The sequence below is a fragment of the Alosa alosa genome, chromosome 19, assembly GCF_017589495.1.
Source record: "Alosa alosa isolate M-15738 ecotype Scorff River chromosome 19, AALO_Geno_1.1, whole genome shotgun sequence".
NCBI classification, from domain to species: Eukaryota; Metazoa; Chordata; class Actinopteri; order Clupeiformes; family Clupeidae; genus Alosa; species Alosa alosa.
The window spans coordinates 12,522,776-12,537,775 of record NC_063207.1 but is presented as its reverse complement, the minus strand read 5'-3'; the positions used below and the strand labels follow the sequence as shown (position 1 = coordinate 12,537,775).

The window sequence follows — 15,000 nt, the reverse complement described above, 5'->3', positions numbered from 1 at the left end:
GTTAAAAAATGCTCTCTCTCTCTCTCTCTCTCTCTCTTTACAGACCTCTGGATTGGGTTGTGGCTCTCTCCCTTTTCACCCCTCTCTCTCCTGACTCCCTCTCTTTAGAGGCTTTTTCTGATGAGCACTCTAAAATAGGGACTCTTAATTGGCAGTTAAAAAATGCTAGGAGGCAGGCGAGGGTGGGGAGGGCAGAAAGGAAAAGGAGGGAAGAAGAATTTTTTTTCTCTCTCCCTCTATATCGCTCTCCATTGCTCTTCCAAATAAATGTTTTTGTGTTGTGTTGTACTCTAAGAGGAGGGCCCGCTCCTTCCCTGGCCACCTTGCACAATGTCTGGGCGGTGGACAAGTGGAGGCAAGTGCACCTCGTTTTCTGGAGGGCTGGTCTTTTAGCAATAGCACTCTGAGCAGCCTAGAGACAGAGAAACAGCTCTCTCTCTCTCTCTCTCTCTCTCTCTCACCTCACCCTCTCCACCTCCTCGTCTCCCTCCTTCCCTCCCTCTTCTCCTCCACCACCTCCTCTACATCCTCCTCTCTCCGCCTCACACCCAAATACATCTTCATTATTGCCAACATCCGTCACAACAGGACGGGACTCTGTTGGGCAGAGCTAGGGGGGGAAAAGGCACCCCTGCAGAAATGAAATTCGCTTTTCACCAGAGGAGAGCAGAGATGCTGATATAATTGGAATTAAATTATTAATGAGCGATACTTAAAAAAAAGATTGTTTTATGATCCTCTATATTAGTGAATTTGCTATTCATGTTCATATTTGTCATTTGATTTATATTGGGTGTAATGCAATATCGCTCCAATTAACAATGCATGGCCTAAGTAATATGATTTTCAGTTAATGCAAATGGGAGCAAAGTGAAGAGACGGAGAAAGGCATGATGGAAGGCCCCCCTGATTCAAACCCCTCAAATATAATTTGTCCGGCCAGTTCTGGCAATTTTAAATGACATTGCACATTTTAATTTCCCATTTCCCAATCAAAGACCCCGCTGCATTTATAATCGTTGCATCGGCCCGATATTCATTTGCATGGCAATTGCTCTCAAAAGTCCCCGTATCTGTCACTTTAACACGTATTTTGCTTTAAATGATCATCAATGGGACGAGGCAGGTGGCTTAACAAGCCAAGGTGGGCTGTGTCTCCTCTCCTCTCCTCTCCTCTCGTCTTGTCTGGTCTGGTCTCCTCACAGCTCGGGGCTGGTTTGGGGAAGCTCAGGCTCTGGCCTGAAGTCCATTTCTCACCCGTTTTTTTTTTCTTCTTTTTTTTGTACTCCGCCGTCTTCCCGTCGCTGCTTAGCAAGTCGGACCGCCCCGCCAAGCACTCTCCTCTCCTCCTTTTTCCCTCGGCCTTCTCATTCAGGCTGCAGGCAAAGCCCTAAGCCATGGCTTTTCTCCTCAACACCCCCCACCACACACACACACACACACACACACACACACACACACACACACACACACACACACACACACACACGCACACACACACACACACACACTGCGCCCCAGCACCCCCTCTTAAAACATCGTGGTCTTGGCTGATTGCATTGTTTCCTGTGTTTGTCTGCCGAAGAGAAATGCCAGTGCGCGGAGCGCGGCGCTGAAGGCTTTGGGTCGGAGTCCATCGCGGACAGATTCCTCAGCTCGGAGCAGGCGGCAGAGGTTGGGGACAGAGGGGAGGAGGAGGGGGGGGGGATAAGAGTGTCTTTGTTTGCTTCTGAATGGCATTAGCCTTGGGCTTCCTATGGGGTCACCCACCAAGTCCTGTGAGAGAGAGAGAGAGAGAGAGAGAGAGAGAGAGAGAGAGAGAGAGGCAGGCGTAGAAGAGAAAACTGGGGAAGAGGGAAAAAAGAGGCAAAAAAAAAAAGCCATAAACTATCTGCACACCTCGTTGCTAGACAGCAAGTGACAACGATTATTCGCCGATACGAGTCAACCAGAGTTCAGTCATCAAATTCACTTAGAGGAAAGGAAAAGAGAGGGGGGCTCATGCCCCAGTCCTAGCAGGCAGTTCAAAGGAGAGGCCATGATGGAGCACAGATATAGCCGCCATGTCTCTCTTTAAAATAAATCAGTCAACACTAAAAAGCCCCATGGTTGCTTCCTACTTTTTTCCCCTTTCCTGCTTTCTCTTCTTCTTTAGCAATGCTGCTTTTGTGGTCAGCAGACTGTGTACTTTGGTCCGTCTGTTGGTGCCACCTTTCTGAAGAGTCATCGTCCATCCATTCATCACGCGGTGTGCTGTCATGAAACTTGGGGTGCTACCCCTGCAGAAAAATACACTGACGTCTGCTGGCCCTTAGTTGCATTACTGCAAGTTATGACTTATTGTCTGTGTGTCCGTGCCTGTGTGTGTGTGTGTGTGTGTGTGTGTGTGTGTGTGTGTGTGTGTGTGTGTGTGTGTGTGTGTGTGTGTGGTTGCCATTCCCATGACTCTCAGGGGAGAGGACTTCACTCAGCACGGCCCTTGTAACATCCCACTCTTTGCTCAACCTCTTCTCTGGGCATTCCACACACACTCAAAGATGGCATTGTCCGTGCAATTTGTTGCCACTTACTGCATTTTCACAAGTTTATTTTGCAACCCACGCTCATTGAGGAGGGATGAGATCTGGAAGGGCCTGTGGAAATTCTCCTGGGTCCCTTGCTGACCCTAAAGTGACTGGGTACCTTGTTCTTAAGCACTGGGAAGAAGGAGGCGGTTGGGAGGGGGAAGTGGGGGGGAGCGTGTAGGGGTTTGGGTGAGGGGTAATGTTCAATGTGAGCTTTCTGTACCAGTTGTAAAATGGCTTATTCTTCTGGTCACCATGGTGACAATTAACAGTGTTTCAAGGCCTTTTGTTCCGGGCCAGTTTGAGCAGAATTTTTTCAAGGGGGGCGATTTTTCACACACACACACACACACACACACACACACACACACACACACACACACACACACACACACAAACAACACAACAGAACAGAACCCAAGGAAAGCTTCCAGTTGAGAATCACATTTTCGACACTGGAGGTTTATGTGGTCCCCACGAGAGGAAACAAATGCATAGCTTTCACTTCTCCCATGTTTTCATCTACCACAACTCACCCACACCACAACTACATCATGTCTCATCTTCTCTGAGCTTATTTCTCAAGAGCTTGTCTATAGTAGCTATTTGAGTGGGAAATGTAGGCACCAAAGATTCTGGCAACATATCAAAGCCATCCAAACTGATGAAGTAATTATCAATTTTTCCAGACACATTCCGATGAACCTGTATCATCTAAAACGTTTTCGAATTTGAGTCGATTTGCGCAACATCACACTGTGCGGCTGTCTTGTGACCGCCACAGATACTGTTTGCCGAGACAAATTCCTCCTCTTTAAAAATGCAAAATGAAGCAGCCTATTGAAGTTTCTTCCCCCTCCAAAAAATTTAATTTCAGACAGCTCATCATGCAGTAATGCAAATGGGTTTCCTTGACTTGTCTTTGGTGCTTCGTAGCCCAATATAAATATTTGAAAGCAGAGAGAAACTGGGGAAACAGTCAAGTAGTTGTGCTCTGTCCTAGCAGCAAAGTGTTAACGCTGTCGACTTTAAAGTTATTTAAATACACCCAGCATCCGACTCACTTCATGGAATCTTACTTCTGTTGTCTCAACATGTTACAGGCGCTGAGCAAACTTTAATTTAATGGATAAGATGAATCTACTCAAAAAAATACATTAAGTATTTTCATGTATGAGTGCTTTTTTGCTGACATTTTCAAAGTCTTTCATATTCATTAAGATGTGAAATGAATTAAACTTATGATTGCTTGTTGATATTTCCTCATCTTTTTAATGGGACTTTTTTTTGATAGAGCAGTGCTGTTGCATTTGCCAAAACCCCCTCTTTCCCCAACCCCAAATTAAAGCTGATCTCATCTAATGTCACATCTGACAAATTATTTACAATATACAGTATATACACTTTTTAAACTACCCTCCCCCACACACACACACACTCACACACCTCACACTTCACACATTGCTCCCCTTTGCTCTGAGAGTTTGTTATTTTGGTTTTTGATTTTTTTTATGTATATATATATTTTGCTCGACAGGGATTATACAGGTGAGAGGAAAGTTGGGTTCACGCTGTGACCAAACCAAAGCCCTCAGGTGCGGTATGCTAATCCCTCTCCTCCTCATGCCACCATGTCGCTGGCCGTGGGCTAGAACTCGCCCGAGCGTTCAGCGTCTGTTTGCCAAAAGAAAAGAGGGAAAGAAATCTCCTCCTCAGCACAACGCTCAAACTTCTCATCTTTTGCATTTTAAACACATCTTGTTTTTTATGTCCTCTTTTTAACCCGCCCCCCCCTAACTCATTCTAACTCACTGTCCTCTCTCCATCAATAATGCTGTGTTTTTTAAGCAAAAATCAACAACAAGAAAAAAATACATACACACACACTACCCTCTGAATCAATATTTGCTGTCAACAAACAAATAGCGTAATCCCCTTGTTTTAAGACGTGAAAACGTCTCCTCTTGGCGGACTATTAAAAAACCTGAAAGGGATGGATGGCTCAAAAGACTCCGCGATAGCATCTCCATCAAAAAAACAAAAACAGCCAGCAATGAAAAATGGCTGCTGGTTCGATGGAAGCCTGAAGAAAGGGGAAAACAGAGCGTATTTAAATATTTAAATGTGCTTCCGCCCTAATGATAAATGACAAGCGAAAACTAGAATCAAGTAGCTATTGATGCAGAAAATGAAATGGGGAAGAGAGACGAGGAGACAGAGAGTGAGAAATTAGGCTTAAAAAAAAAGGTGTGAGATTGAGAAGCGTCAATTTAATACTGTACAGTATGTTCAAACTGAAAATGTCAGTTCCCCGAGAACAAATAAAAAAAAAAAAGCCAATTATAAAACTCCCAATTATTAGTTTTGCATGGGATATTAATATTTCATTTCTTCGTACACTATGCAAAAAAAAACATCACCCCCCTCCTCTTATTTTGTGAAATTAGACAAAATATCGTTCTAAATGTGCATAAAAAATGATTCCACTCCATTGCACAACGAAGCTCTATGCACAGGCCATCCTGTGTTCCATTTCTGGTTTGTTTTGGTCAGTAGCTCAGTGACAGGAGCTGAGCTAATATGACCATCCCCGGTCAACAGCCAGTGTCACTGGAACACAGTGGAGCTCCTCTGATCATGTCCTTCAAGCGACGGCACCGTGACCACGGCCAGCAGGGAGCCAGCAGCAGGGGTGTGTTTGTCTGTGTGTGTGTGTGGGGGGGGGGGCTTCCAGGCTTCAGCCTGATTTTGACACAGCCATAAATAAATAAATAAATAAATAAGCCAATAAATAAATTCAACAGAGCCATAGTGGAGTCCTGCTGGAATCAGTACAGTATAACCTGCACATGCAGTTGCCAGTTGTTGGTGTTTTTGTACCAAAGAAAACAACAATGCTGACTCCATTCGGATTATAACAAACATAAGGATATGAAATAATAGAACATCAGTGTCAGTGATCAGCGATTACTGTCTCGGTCCACAAGGGTTTACATTCATTCACATAGTACACTACAGACTTGTTCGTGGATATATGTTTCAGAAAGGGCAAGAAGGAGTAGGAGACTTGCTGAATAAAGTGGTTTCAATGGAGTCTTGATCTAGAAGGCCGTTTTGTTCAAGAGCGTGGCCTAGACCTCTCTTGTCTTTTGCTAATGGTGTTTTATTATGCCATAAGCTGGAGCCACTGTAATCGCTCAGGCCTTATCTCTTTGACTATGCATAAACAGAAGCTAATGTTGAAGCCGTATATCTTTCAGTGCATGGCTGGAAGTGGGGGTGGCATTTATGAGTCCATGACTGTGTTCATCAGCATTTCTGTCGGGTGTGTCAGGGCAATGCATGCACTGGTGTCGCACAGGCATGGGGAGTGTGTTTGTGTGTGTGTGTGTGTGTGTGTGTGTGTGTGTGTGACAGTGTGGAGGAGCAGTTGCCTTCGAACCCATGACAGTGACTCGTGTTGGAAATCACTGGAAATTGGAAATGCTGGCTTGAATTCCATGGGTGTAAATGTGATTCGTGGATTGAAATAAATCTCTGAAATTATGTGTGTGGTGTGTTTGTGTGTGTGTCTCCAGGGCAACAGTGTGGAGATGGCCATGTGGCTCCCCAAGAAGAGGCAGCTGCTGGGCTGGGCGGAGTCTTTGCAGCGGAGCGGCACAGAACTGCCTCCTGACTTTGAGCAGCGCCTCACTGTCCTCAAGAACAAGTGGGACCAGCTAGAGGTGAGGAACACACACACACACACACACACACACACACACACACACACACACACACACACACACACACACACACACACACACACACACACACACACACACACACACACACACACACACACACAGACAAACACACACACACACACACACACACACACACACACATATACACACACAAACACACACACACACACACACACACAGACACACACACACACACACACACACACACACACACACACACACACACACATTGCAACCTACACAAGATGCGACAAGTACGCACACGCAATGCCACACACACACACACATACACACAGACACACACACACACACACATACACACACACACACACACACATTTAATTCATTTATTTTGGATGACCAATACTGATTACAACAACACAGCATTCCAAATATTAATAAAGAGCCCATTTGTGTCTCACACAGCAACACAAACACTGTGCAAGTGCTTACAGCTTTACAGGTAAATCAGGATAAATACACACTATCAGCTAAATCAGTGTATAAATACATATGATCAGCTAAATCAGTGTATAAATACATATGATCAGCTAAATCAGTGGATAAATACATATTATCAGGGGTAGAGATGGCACCGTCTTCTCCATACATGCAGACTGCCTATGATGGCTGACACAGAGCAGTATTTGGCTATTTGCTTAGATTTTTTCTTGCAATCCTCTAAAACAGAGTCTATGAACATGTCTATACACACACACACACACACACACACACACACACAGATAGAAAGAGAGATAGAGAGAGAGAGAGAGAGAGAGAGAGAGAGAGAGAGAGAGAGAGACTATATTGTAAGTGTATGCATATTAAAATGTCACAAAATACATACATTATACTAAACGTTTGGAAGCATGATTTGGAACATCCATCACCACACTCTACAACATTGCAATTCAAGTTAAATAGATTAAGTAAATTCTGGAATTCTGGAATCTCAAATGAATTAAAAGACAATGATAAAATCCTCTAATATCAAATACAGTACATTTAAGAGGTGGCCGATACGATTAAAGAGGGACTAATGCCTACCTACTGTATAGTAAGCCTCCACTGAGCCACCTGCACATTCATTCAGCTCACGTGCCTGATTGGAGTGATTGGATCAGATCTGGGCCAGACATGGGCTAGAACTGAGCCACATGCGGGCCAGGTCCCAGCCAGACTCCTCTGCCTATCTGGTGCCTGGTGTCCTATCTGGTCCAGCCCCTGGTCTCCCCCTGTGGAGGGTGAAGCTGTCTCAGTGCTCCGCTCCAGTGGTCGGCTGGGGATGCATCACAGCAGGCTCCAGACAGACACACACACACACACACATGCGCAGGTACACACACACACACACACACACACACACACACACACACACACACACACACATGCAGGTACACACACACACACACACACACACACACACACACACACACACACACACACACACACACACACACACACACACACACACACACACACACACACACACACACACACACACACACACACACACACACACACACACACACACACACACACACACACACACACACACACACACACACACACACACACACACACACACACACACACACACACACACACACACACACACACACACACACACACACACACACACACACACACACACACACACACACACACACACACACACACACACACACACACACACACACACACACACACACACACACACACACACACACACATACACAATACACACACACACACACACACACACACACACACACACACACACACACACACACACACACACACACACACACACACACACACACACACACACACACACACACACACACACACACACACACACACACACACACACACACACACACACACACACACACACACACACACACACACACACACACACACACACACACACACACACACACACACACACACACACACACACACACACACACACACACACACACACACACACACACACACACACACACACACACACCACACTGGTCCAGGGGTGAGGGTCTCTTAATGCCCTCTCATCACTAGCCCCCCTCTCCGCACAATCATTTATCTGCCAGAGTCCTACACAGGTGGGGGAAGATGGCTTACAGGAGAGCATGCTGAGGGCCTCTCCCACACCCCCCACCTCTCTCTCTCTCTCTCTCTCTCTCTCTCTCTCTCTCTCTCACACACACAAACACACACACACACACACTTTTATTCTCTCTCTTTCTCTCTCTCTCTGTCTCACACAGACACAGAGGCACTCTCTCTCTTTCTCTCTTTACAGAGGGACGGGGGCCTTCTTGGCCTCCCTCCAAAAGTGCAGAGATGCTATCTGGCCACGACATCCTTAATGATGTCATTAATTGTGCAGGATCAGTTGCTTGCACAGGGGTGAGCTCCTTTAAAAAAAAAAAAATCTCAAATCTAATCTCATGTTAATCACAATGGATGGAGTCTCTTACACGGCAAATTAATTGGACGGAGGTATTCTAAGCGATGAGGGTGAACTGACAGTCTCCCAAGACTGCTCTTGTTTAGCAGTGCAGCAAGGTCAGACTCCATTTTATGATGGGGTAGTGGAGCTGGAGTTGGGCCATTATGATGCTATTGTTAAGCGAAAACTCTTCATCCAACACTTTGTTCATGCTATTATATAGTCCTCTTTCTGACTTGCAGTTGAAAGGCATCAAGCTGTCAGAAATAAACAAATGACGAAATGTCTAATAATTGTATTTATTGTGCATTTCATGCATTAATGCATATTTGTATATATGCAAATGCACTTGTGTTTGTACATAATTGAATACAGCAGTGTTGTCTGCGTGTTTATGTATATGTGTGTGTGTTTGTGCCATATGTAATTTGTTTATAGGTATGTGTGTGTGTGTGTGTGTGTACGTGTGTGTTGGCATCCTAGAGACACTAGATTAACATATCTCCCACTATCCAAAAAAGGCAGAATTGATTTCATTTCAAATTAAGCACCAAATTACCATTCTTTTTCCACTGCAGTAATCAGTGTTAATTAGAAATGTATTGCCCCCCCCCCCCCTTACACTCACACACAACACACCAACCCCCCTCAAACCTCCCTGTAAAAGCCCCCCAAAAATCTAGAAAATTACAAAAGATGTAGGGGGGTTCGTTCACCACCTAACTTGTTGTATGCTTTGTGGAGATATTTCCCTGGCCTGGGGAGTGTGTGTGTGTGTGTGTGTGTGTGTGTGTGTGTGAGCAGAGAGGCAGAGGGACTGGAACGAGACGGCAGTGGTGCGGAGAGTTTAATCTGGGAGTCTCGGCTCCCTCGGCTGCATATTACCTCCTCTCAATTGCATATTAAACAAGCCTATCAAGACGGGCATTGGCATCTGCTGTGCTGACACAAATTGTGAATTAAATGAAATTGATGTCCTCTGTCGTATATATTTATGAAGACAGACCATTCTCTGAAGTATTCGGCTTATGAAGAATTTATGATTGCAAACTGTTCCTGAACAAAATAAAGTGGCAGTAAATTCCCATCTTTTCTTTTTTTTCCCCTCACCCTCCACCCTTCTCTCTCTCCACACCCCCACCCACTCATGTCCAGACCCCACCAAGGGCAGCGATTTCACCTCCTGCTGCCACATTTGTCACAGTGGGACAACAATAGCTAAATCTGGAATCCAATCGAGTGCCGTCAAATTATCAATATTCAAACGAGAGCGGAGGGAAGATGATAGAAGGACAGCGAGAGGAGTGATGAGAGAAAGGTGGAGTAGAGTGAGGGAGAGAGAGAGAGAGAGAGAGAGAGAGGTGATAATGGTAGAGGACGTGTAAGCAGTGTATTGCGTTGGGCGAAAAAACTCTGGTGTGGATGAAAGCTTATATCAAGGTCTACTACGCAATCTAGCCTGGAAAAATGCCCACATTTATAGAAGAATAAAAAGAGGCTAACACTTAGCGAGGCTTTGGCCACTAACAGCCTCACCGATTGATTGACATTCTATGTCTAAGTGGCCTGTACCAGCCATACACTTTCTGCGCGCCATTAGAGTGCTGTTCTCAAAACGTGTTTCATTTCAACGCACACTCTCATATTACATTGTGGATGGCTTCAGTTCATAAATTCAGCTGAGCGATTTAGTAAATCAGGGAGGCTAACGGAGTGATGTTCACCTTTGACCCTGCCAGAGAGAGGAGTGCCCATATTTCTCTCCCCGGTTGGTGAGCGCCACAAAACGCTGCCATCTTGTCCATTTTGTGTTTCCCATTCGCACTTTGGTCCTAGCTGAGCCACACAGATGTGTTAATAAATAAAGAAGTCATCAGTGAAGGTGCACAGACAGGAAGGGGCCCTAAACCACTGAGTGGTTAATTGGAGCCACGGTGAAAAATACCCTAACACTTCAATACTGCGTTACATTCGCATCTGTTTCCATTATGGCTTATGCTTGCCACCCACCCAACCCCCCCCCCAAACCACACACACTCTCACACACACACACACACACACACAGACAGAGAGAGAAAGAGAGAGAGACACACACATATACTCTCAAACTCACAAACAAATGAACACACGCACACATTTGCGCCCGCATGCAGATGCCCACCGTCAGGCACACAGAGGCGCACACTTCCATTCATAGCGACACACAAAGGCAGGACAATTACACCAACCAGTGTAGTGTGTGTATTAATTGGATAATGGGCTGTTTGGTGCTTGCAATTGCATTCTCGCTGTACAAGAGTTCAACCCCACACTCTATCTCCAAAAGTGGGCCTCCCTGCTGGCAGAATTTTTTGGGGTGTGTGTGTGTGTTGGGGGTGGGGGGCTGGGGGTTGGGGGGATGTGACTTCCTCTCACAGACCTAGGCCCAGCATGACGCTCAGTTTTTCTGTCAGATGGGGTAGAAAATTGCTCAGTGGAGCCTATTTCAGAAATCATCACTATGTTTCTGTGTGTGTGTGTGTGTGTGTGTGTGTGTGTGTGTGTGTGTGTGTGTGTGTTTCGTTGATTGTTTTCTATTCAATAGACATTTCAGCGTGTTGCAGCGTGTTTTTATTCCTCCTGTGGTCATATGTCTACCTAAGCATAATTCTCACAAGCTCGCGAGATCCACAACTCAGACTGTGCTGTCAGACTGAAAAACACTTGATTTAGATACATAGATACATAGTCACCTATTACAGGTTTCTGATGGTCATTAATTCAGTAATGCCATGTGATTGAGACGCCTCTAAACAGAAATCCAGCTCCATTTGATTTGAATTGAATTTATTGACGGACGACGCTTCCCCTCATATTGGGGGTTGTGAGAAACTGGAATTGTTTGTCATTAGAGTGAATGGGACGCTCCTCAGTGGGTCGCGCGTTTGAGTGAGCGCTCCCGCGGTCCGAAACCCACAGCCCGCCACCGCGACGCATGCCCCGACAAACGAGAGGGTCCGAGTGTTTTCCCATCTCACCTGCCGAACAGGAAGATTGCGCGCAGTGGGACGTTCCATGCTGTGGATATTTTCCTCAGAGTTGTGGAAGGGCCACCTTTACCGTCAGTATATAACCTCCGTCTCTTTCTCTCTTTTTTTTTCTCTCTCTCTCTCTCTTTCTCTCGTTTTTCTTCCATCATCAGCGGACGTTGGGCGAGCACGTGGGCGGCAGCGGGGGCAGCCCAGACCCCCGCGCCCTCCTGTCCCCCGGCACCAAAGGCATGCTGGGACAGCTGGAGGGCAAGATCAAGGAGCTGAAGCGCTGGCTGCGTGACACTGAGCTCTTCATCTTCAACCTGTGTCTGCGGCAGGACACGGACATGCAGCAGGCCCACGCCCAGCTGCAGCAGTTTAAGGTGAGTGACTGTGCGTGTGTGTGTGTGTGTGTGTGTGTGTGTGTGTGTGTGTGTGAGAGAGAGAGATGGAGAGGAAGAGTGATTAGAAAGATAGAGAGATGGAGACATCAGAGAGCTAGAGAGCTCTCCTCCTCCTGCTCCTTTATTAAACTATTTCTAACCTTCTTAAAACATTGTCAACATTAAAACCTGCACAAAGCAGCAAGGTTTACACCAATACATTGATCAAAAGTTGTTTTTTTTAATGTTGTATTCAACATATTTATCATTTTATGTGTGTATGTAATTGAGCTTTGGCAATTGAATTTAATTGAAAAGAAGGAAAAATAAATAAATATTCCAACCCCTCCCTCTTGCAAAGATGGAGAAAGGGATGGAGGCATCAGAGAGAGAGAGAGAGGGATGGAGGCATTGAGGAGAGAGAGAGATGAGGGGATGTAGGTAAAGAAGAGAGAGAAAGATGGGGGATGTGGGTAATAGAGAAAGAACAAAAGGGAGAGGTGGAGGAGGTAGAGATAGACAGACAAAGAGTCTGAGAGATTAAGAGGGACTGAGGGCTTAGTTATCATTTTGATCACTGATATCAGTCTGATCTTCATCTGTAGGGCTGGTTGTCCAGAAACATATAAATGTAAGCTCAAGTGTGAAACTCCCCTGATTATCTGGCCGGCGTTAACAAGCCAGGAAGGATAAGGTAGACAAGTGAGATTGCAGTCAAGGAGACTCCATGCTGTGTTAGGCTAATGACACACAAGTCTCAGGAATGTCACTCAAATTTTCAAAATGTCAGGAGAAAGAGAGGAAGGGAGGGAGGGAGGGAGAAAGAAAGAAAGAGAGGAAGGGAGGGAGGGAGGAGAGAGAGAGAGAGAGAGAGAGAGAGAGAGAGAGAGAAAGAGCTGTATCATTTCAGTGGAATTAAGAAGATGCCTAAAGCCAACCTGGACACTGTTGGACATACATAATTCAAAGCCTTATATGATTAGGAAATAAATACCAGCACCTACAGGCTGCTAGCTGTCTTTAATTAATGATAAGAAAATGGCCCCATAAGATGTCACCTAAATTAACGTGTGCAATAGAGAACACAGACAGTAAATCACTGAAGGTTATGTTGTTTGTTACATTTTGATAAAGCATTTCTTTACCACTCGTCTCCTCATTGCGTTAAGATCATTCATTATCACATAAAACGCTCTTTAAAGCACAGGCTAAAAATGATGCCCGAGAAAAATGATTCTGTCGCGCGGTGTCTCCTTGGATGTGGCCAGCTGGAATGCAAAGCCAAGCTGTGCATGTTGAGACCTGCTGTTTCATATGGGACAGCTGTTCATCAGTTCATGAATGAATCAGACAGAAAAAAAGGGGGGGGGGATTACCATCGTCCGCCCCTGGTCACCATTTAAGGACTCAGCAATGGGGGAGCTATCTGGGGAGTGATAGGGAGATGAGAGAGTGTCTGGAATAAAAGGGTAGGGATTTTATGGCCTTGACTTTTATTTTATCCTCCAGCCCACTCACAAGTCAGGTGGGACGTGTGGAAAACAGCTCAGAAAGATGGTATAACTGCATTAGCATCTTTAAGGTGCGTGTTGAAAGCGCTAACTGTATAATTGTTTATCAGTCGCCTGAAAATTGTTTTTAAAAAAAATACATGGTGGGGGGGCATCTTGACCATAGATTGGATCCTGCCCATGCTCAGCGTTGGCATCTTTGGTATATTATAAGTGCAGAGTGACGCAGCACACATCAGTAGAAGTGACTGAAAATCTATAGGAAATAATTATTTGGCGTAAAATCCTGCCGTGCGGCGCTGGGTATTAATCAAGGCACGTCAAAACACAGGTAGTGGAGTTGATTACACTCGCGCCGTTGAGTGACAAACATAAGTGCGGGGGAAAACTTTTAAATATACACCAAGTAAATGACAAGAGGCAATAAAGCGTGTGTGTTTGTGTGTGTGTGTGTGTGTGTGTGTGTGTGTATGGAGGAAGGAGGGTGGGGGGATGCAGGATAGAAATGGAGCTCTATAGAAAAGACTTTTTTCCATTTGATCAAATGCCGGTCTTCACATACAAGGAAAGCATTGATTTCTCTGCAGCGACCTTATAAGAGATCAAAACGAAATATAAATAAAACGACAGAAATTGAGATTGCAAATATTGATAAGTGTAATTCATATGGACAGAGATGCCATTGCTCTAAACAGAGAAAGAGAAAGAAAAACAGAGAATAAAAGAGAGTGGGCGTTTAACGATCATATATCTGGCTTTGAGATTTCAGTAAATGGACTCGATAGACAGAGTTTACCGTGATTATAGTCGGGGCTGAGACAGAGCCCAGCAGGGGGTGAGGAGGAGGGGGAGGGGGCAGTGGGAGAAGGGTACGCAGTGTGATAGACACGCCACTCGCGCCTACACTCTCTCACTCCGACAACACAACCACGCCAGGGGAGGTGAACAATACAGAGCACCGCGAGCAGCCTTCGCCTACTGCTGTTCAGCCCCATCAGTGAGCACAGTCACCCATGAAGAATACGATGGCCAAAGAAAGTTCTGTGATACCCCACCACACACACACACACACACACACACACACATACACACACACACAACCTACATGAATCCCTTCAGAACTGGATGTGATTGGAGAGCTATCACAGAAGCCTAAAAGTATTTCCCTGTATAAGTATGAGGTATGAAGTTCAAGAAGTAGCCTGAAGTGCTGGTGTCAAACAAATGGTGTGTTCTAACTGTCAGCGATAAAGGGACTTCAAACATTTCAAACATGCATTTTAGGGTTGACTGGGGTGGAGGTGGGGATGGAGGGAGGTGTTGAACT

General features: G+C 45.3%; 1 protein-coding gene across 1 annotated transcript in view; it reads left to right on the top strand.

Moving 5' to 3' along the window:
- akap6 (A kinase (PRKA) anchor protein 6) overlaps positions 1-15,000 on the top strand; it is a 130,283-nt gene that overhangs the window by 95,363 nt on the left and 19,920 nt on the right. Inside the window, 2 exon segments of the mRNA XM_048227818.1 lie at positions 6,143-6,289; positions 11,950-12,162. Of these exon segments, the coding sequence (XP_048083775.1) occupies positions 6,143-6,289; positions 11,950-12,162 (360 nt within the window).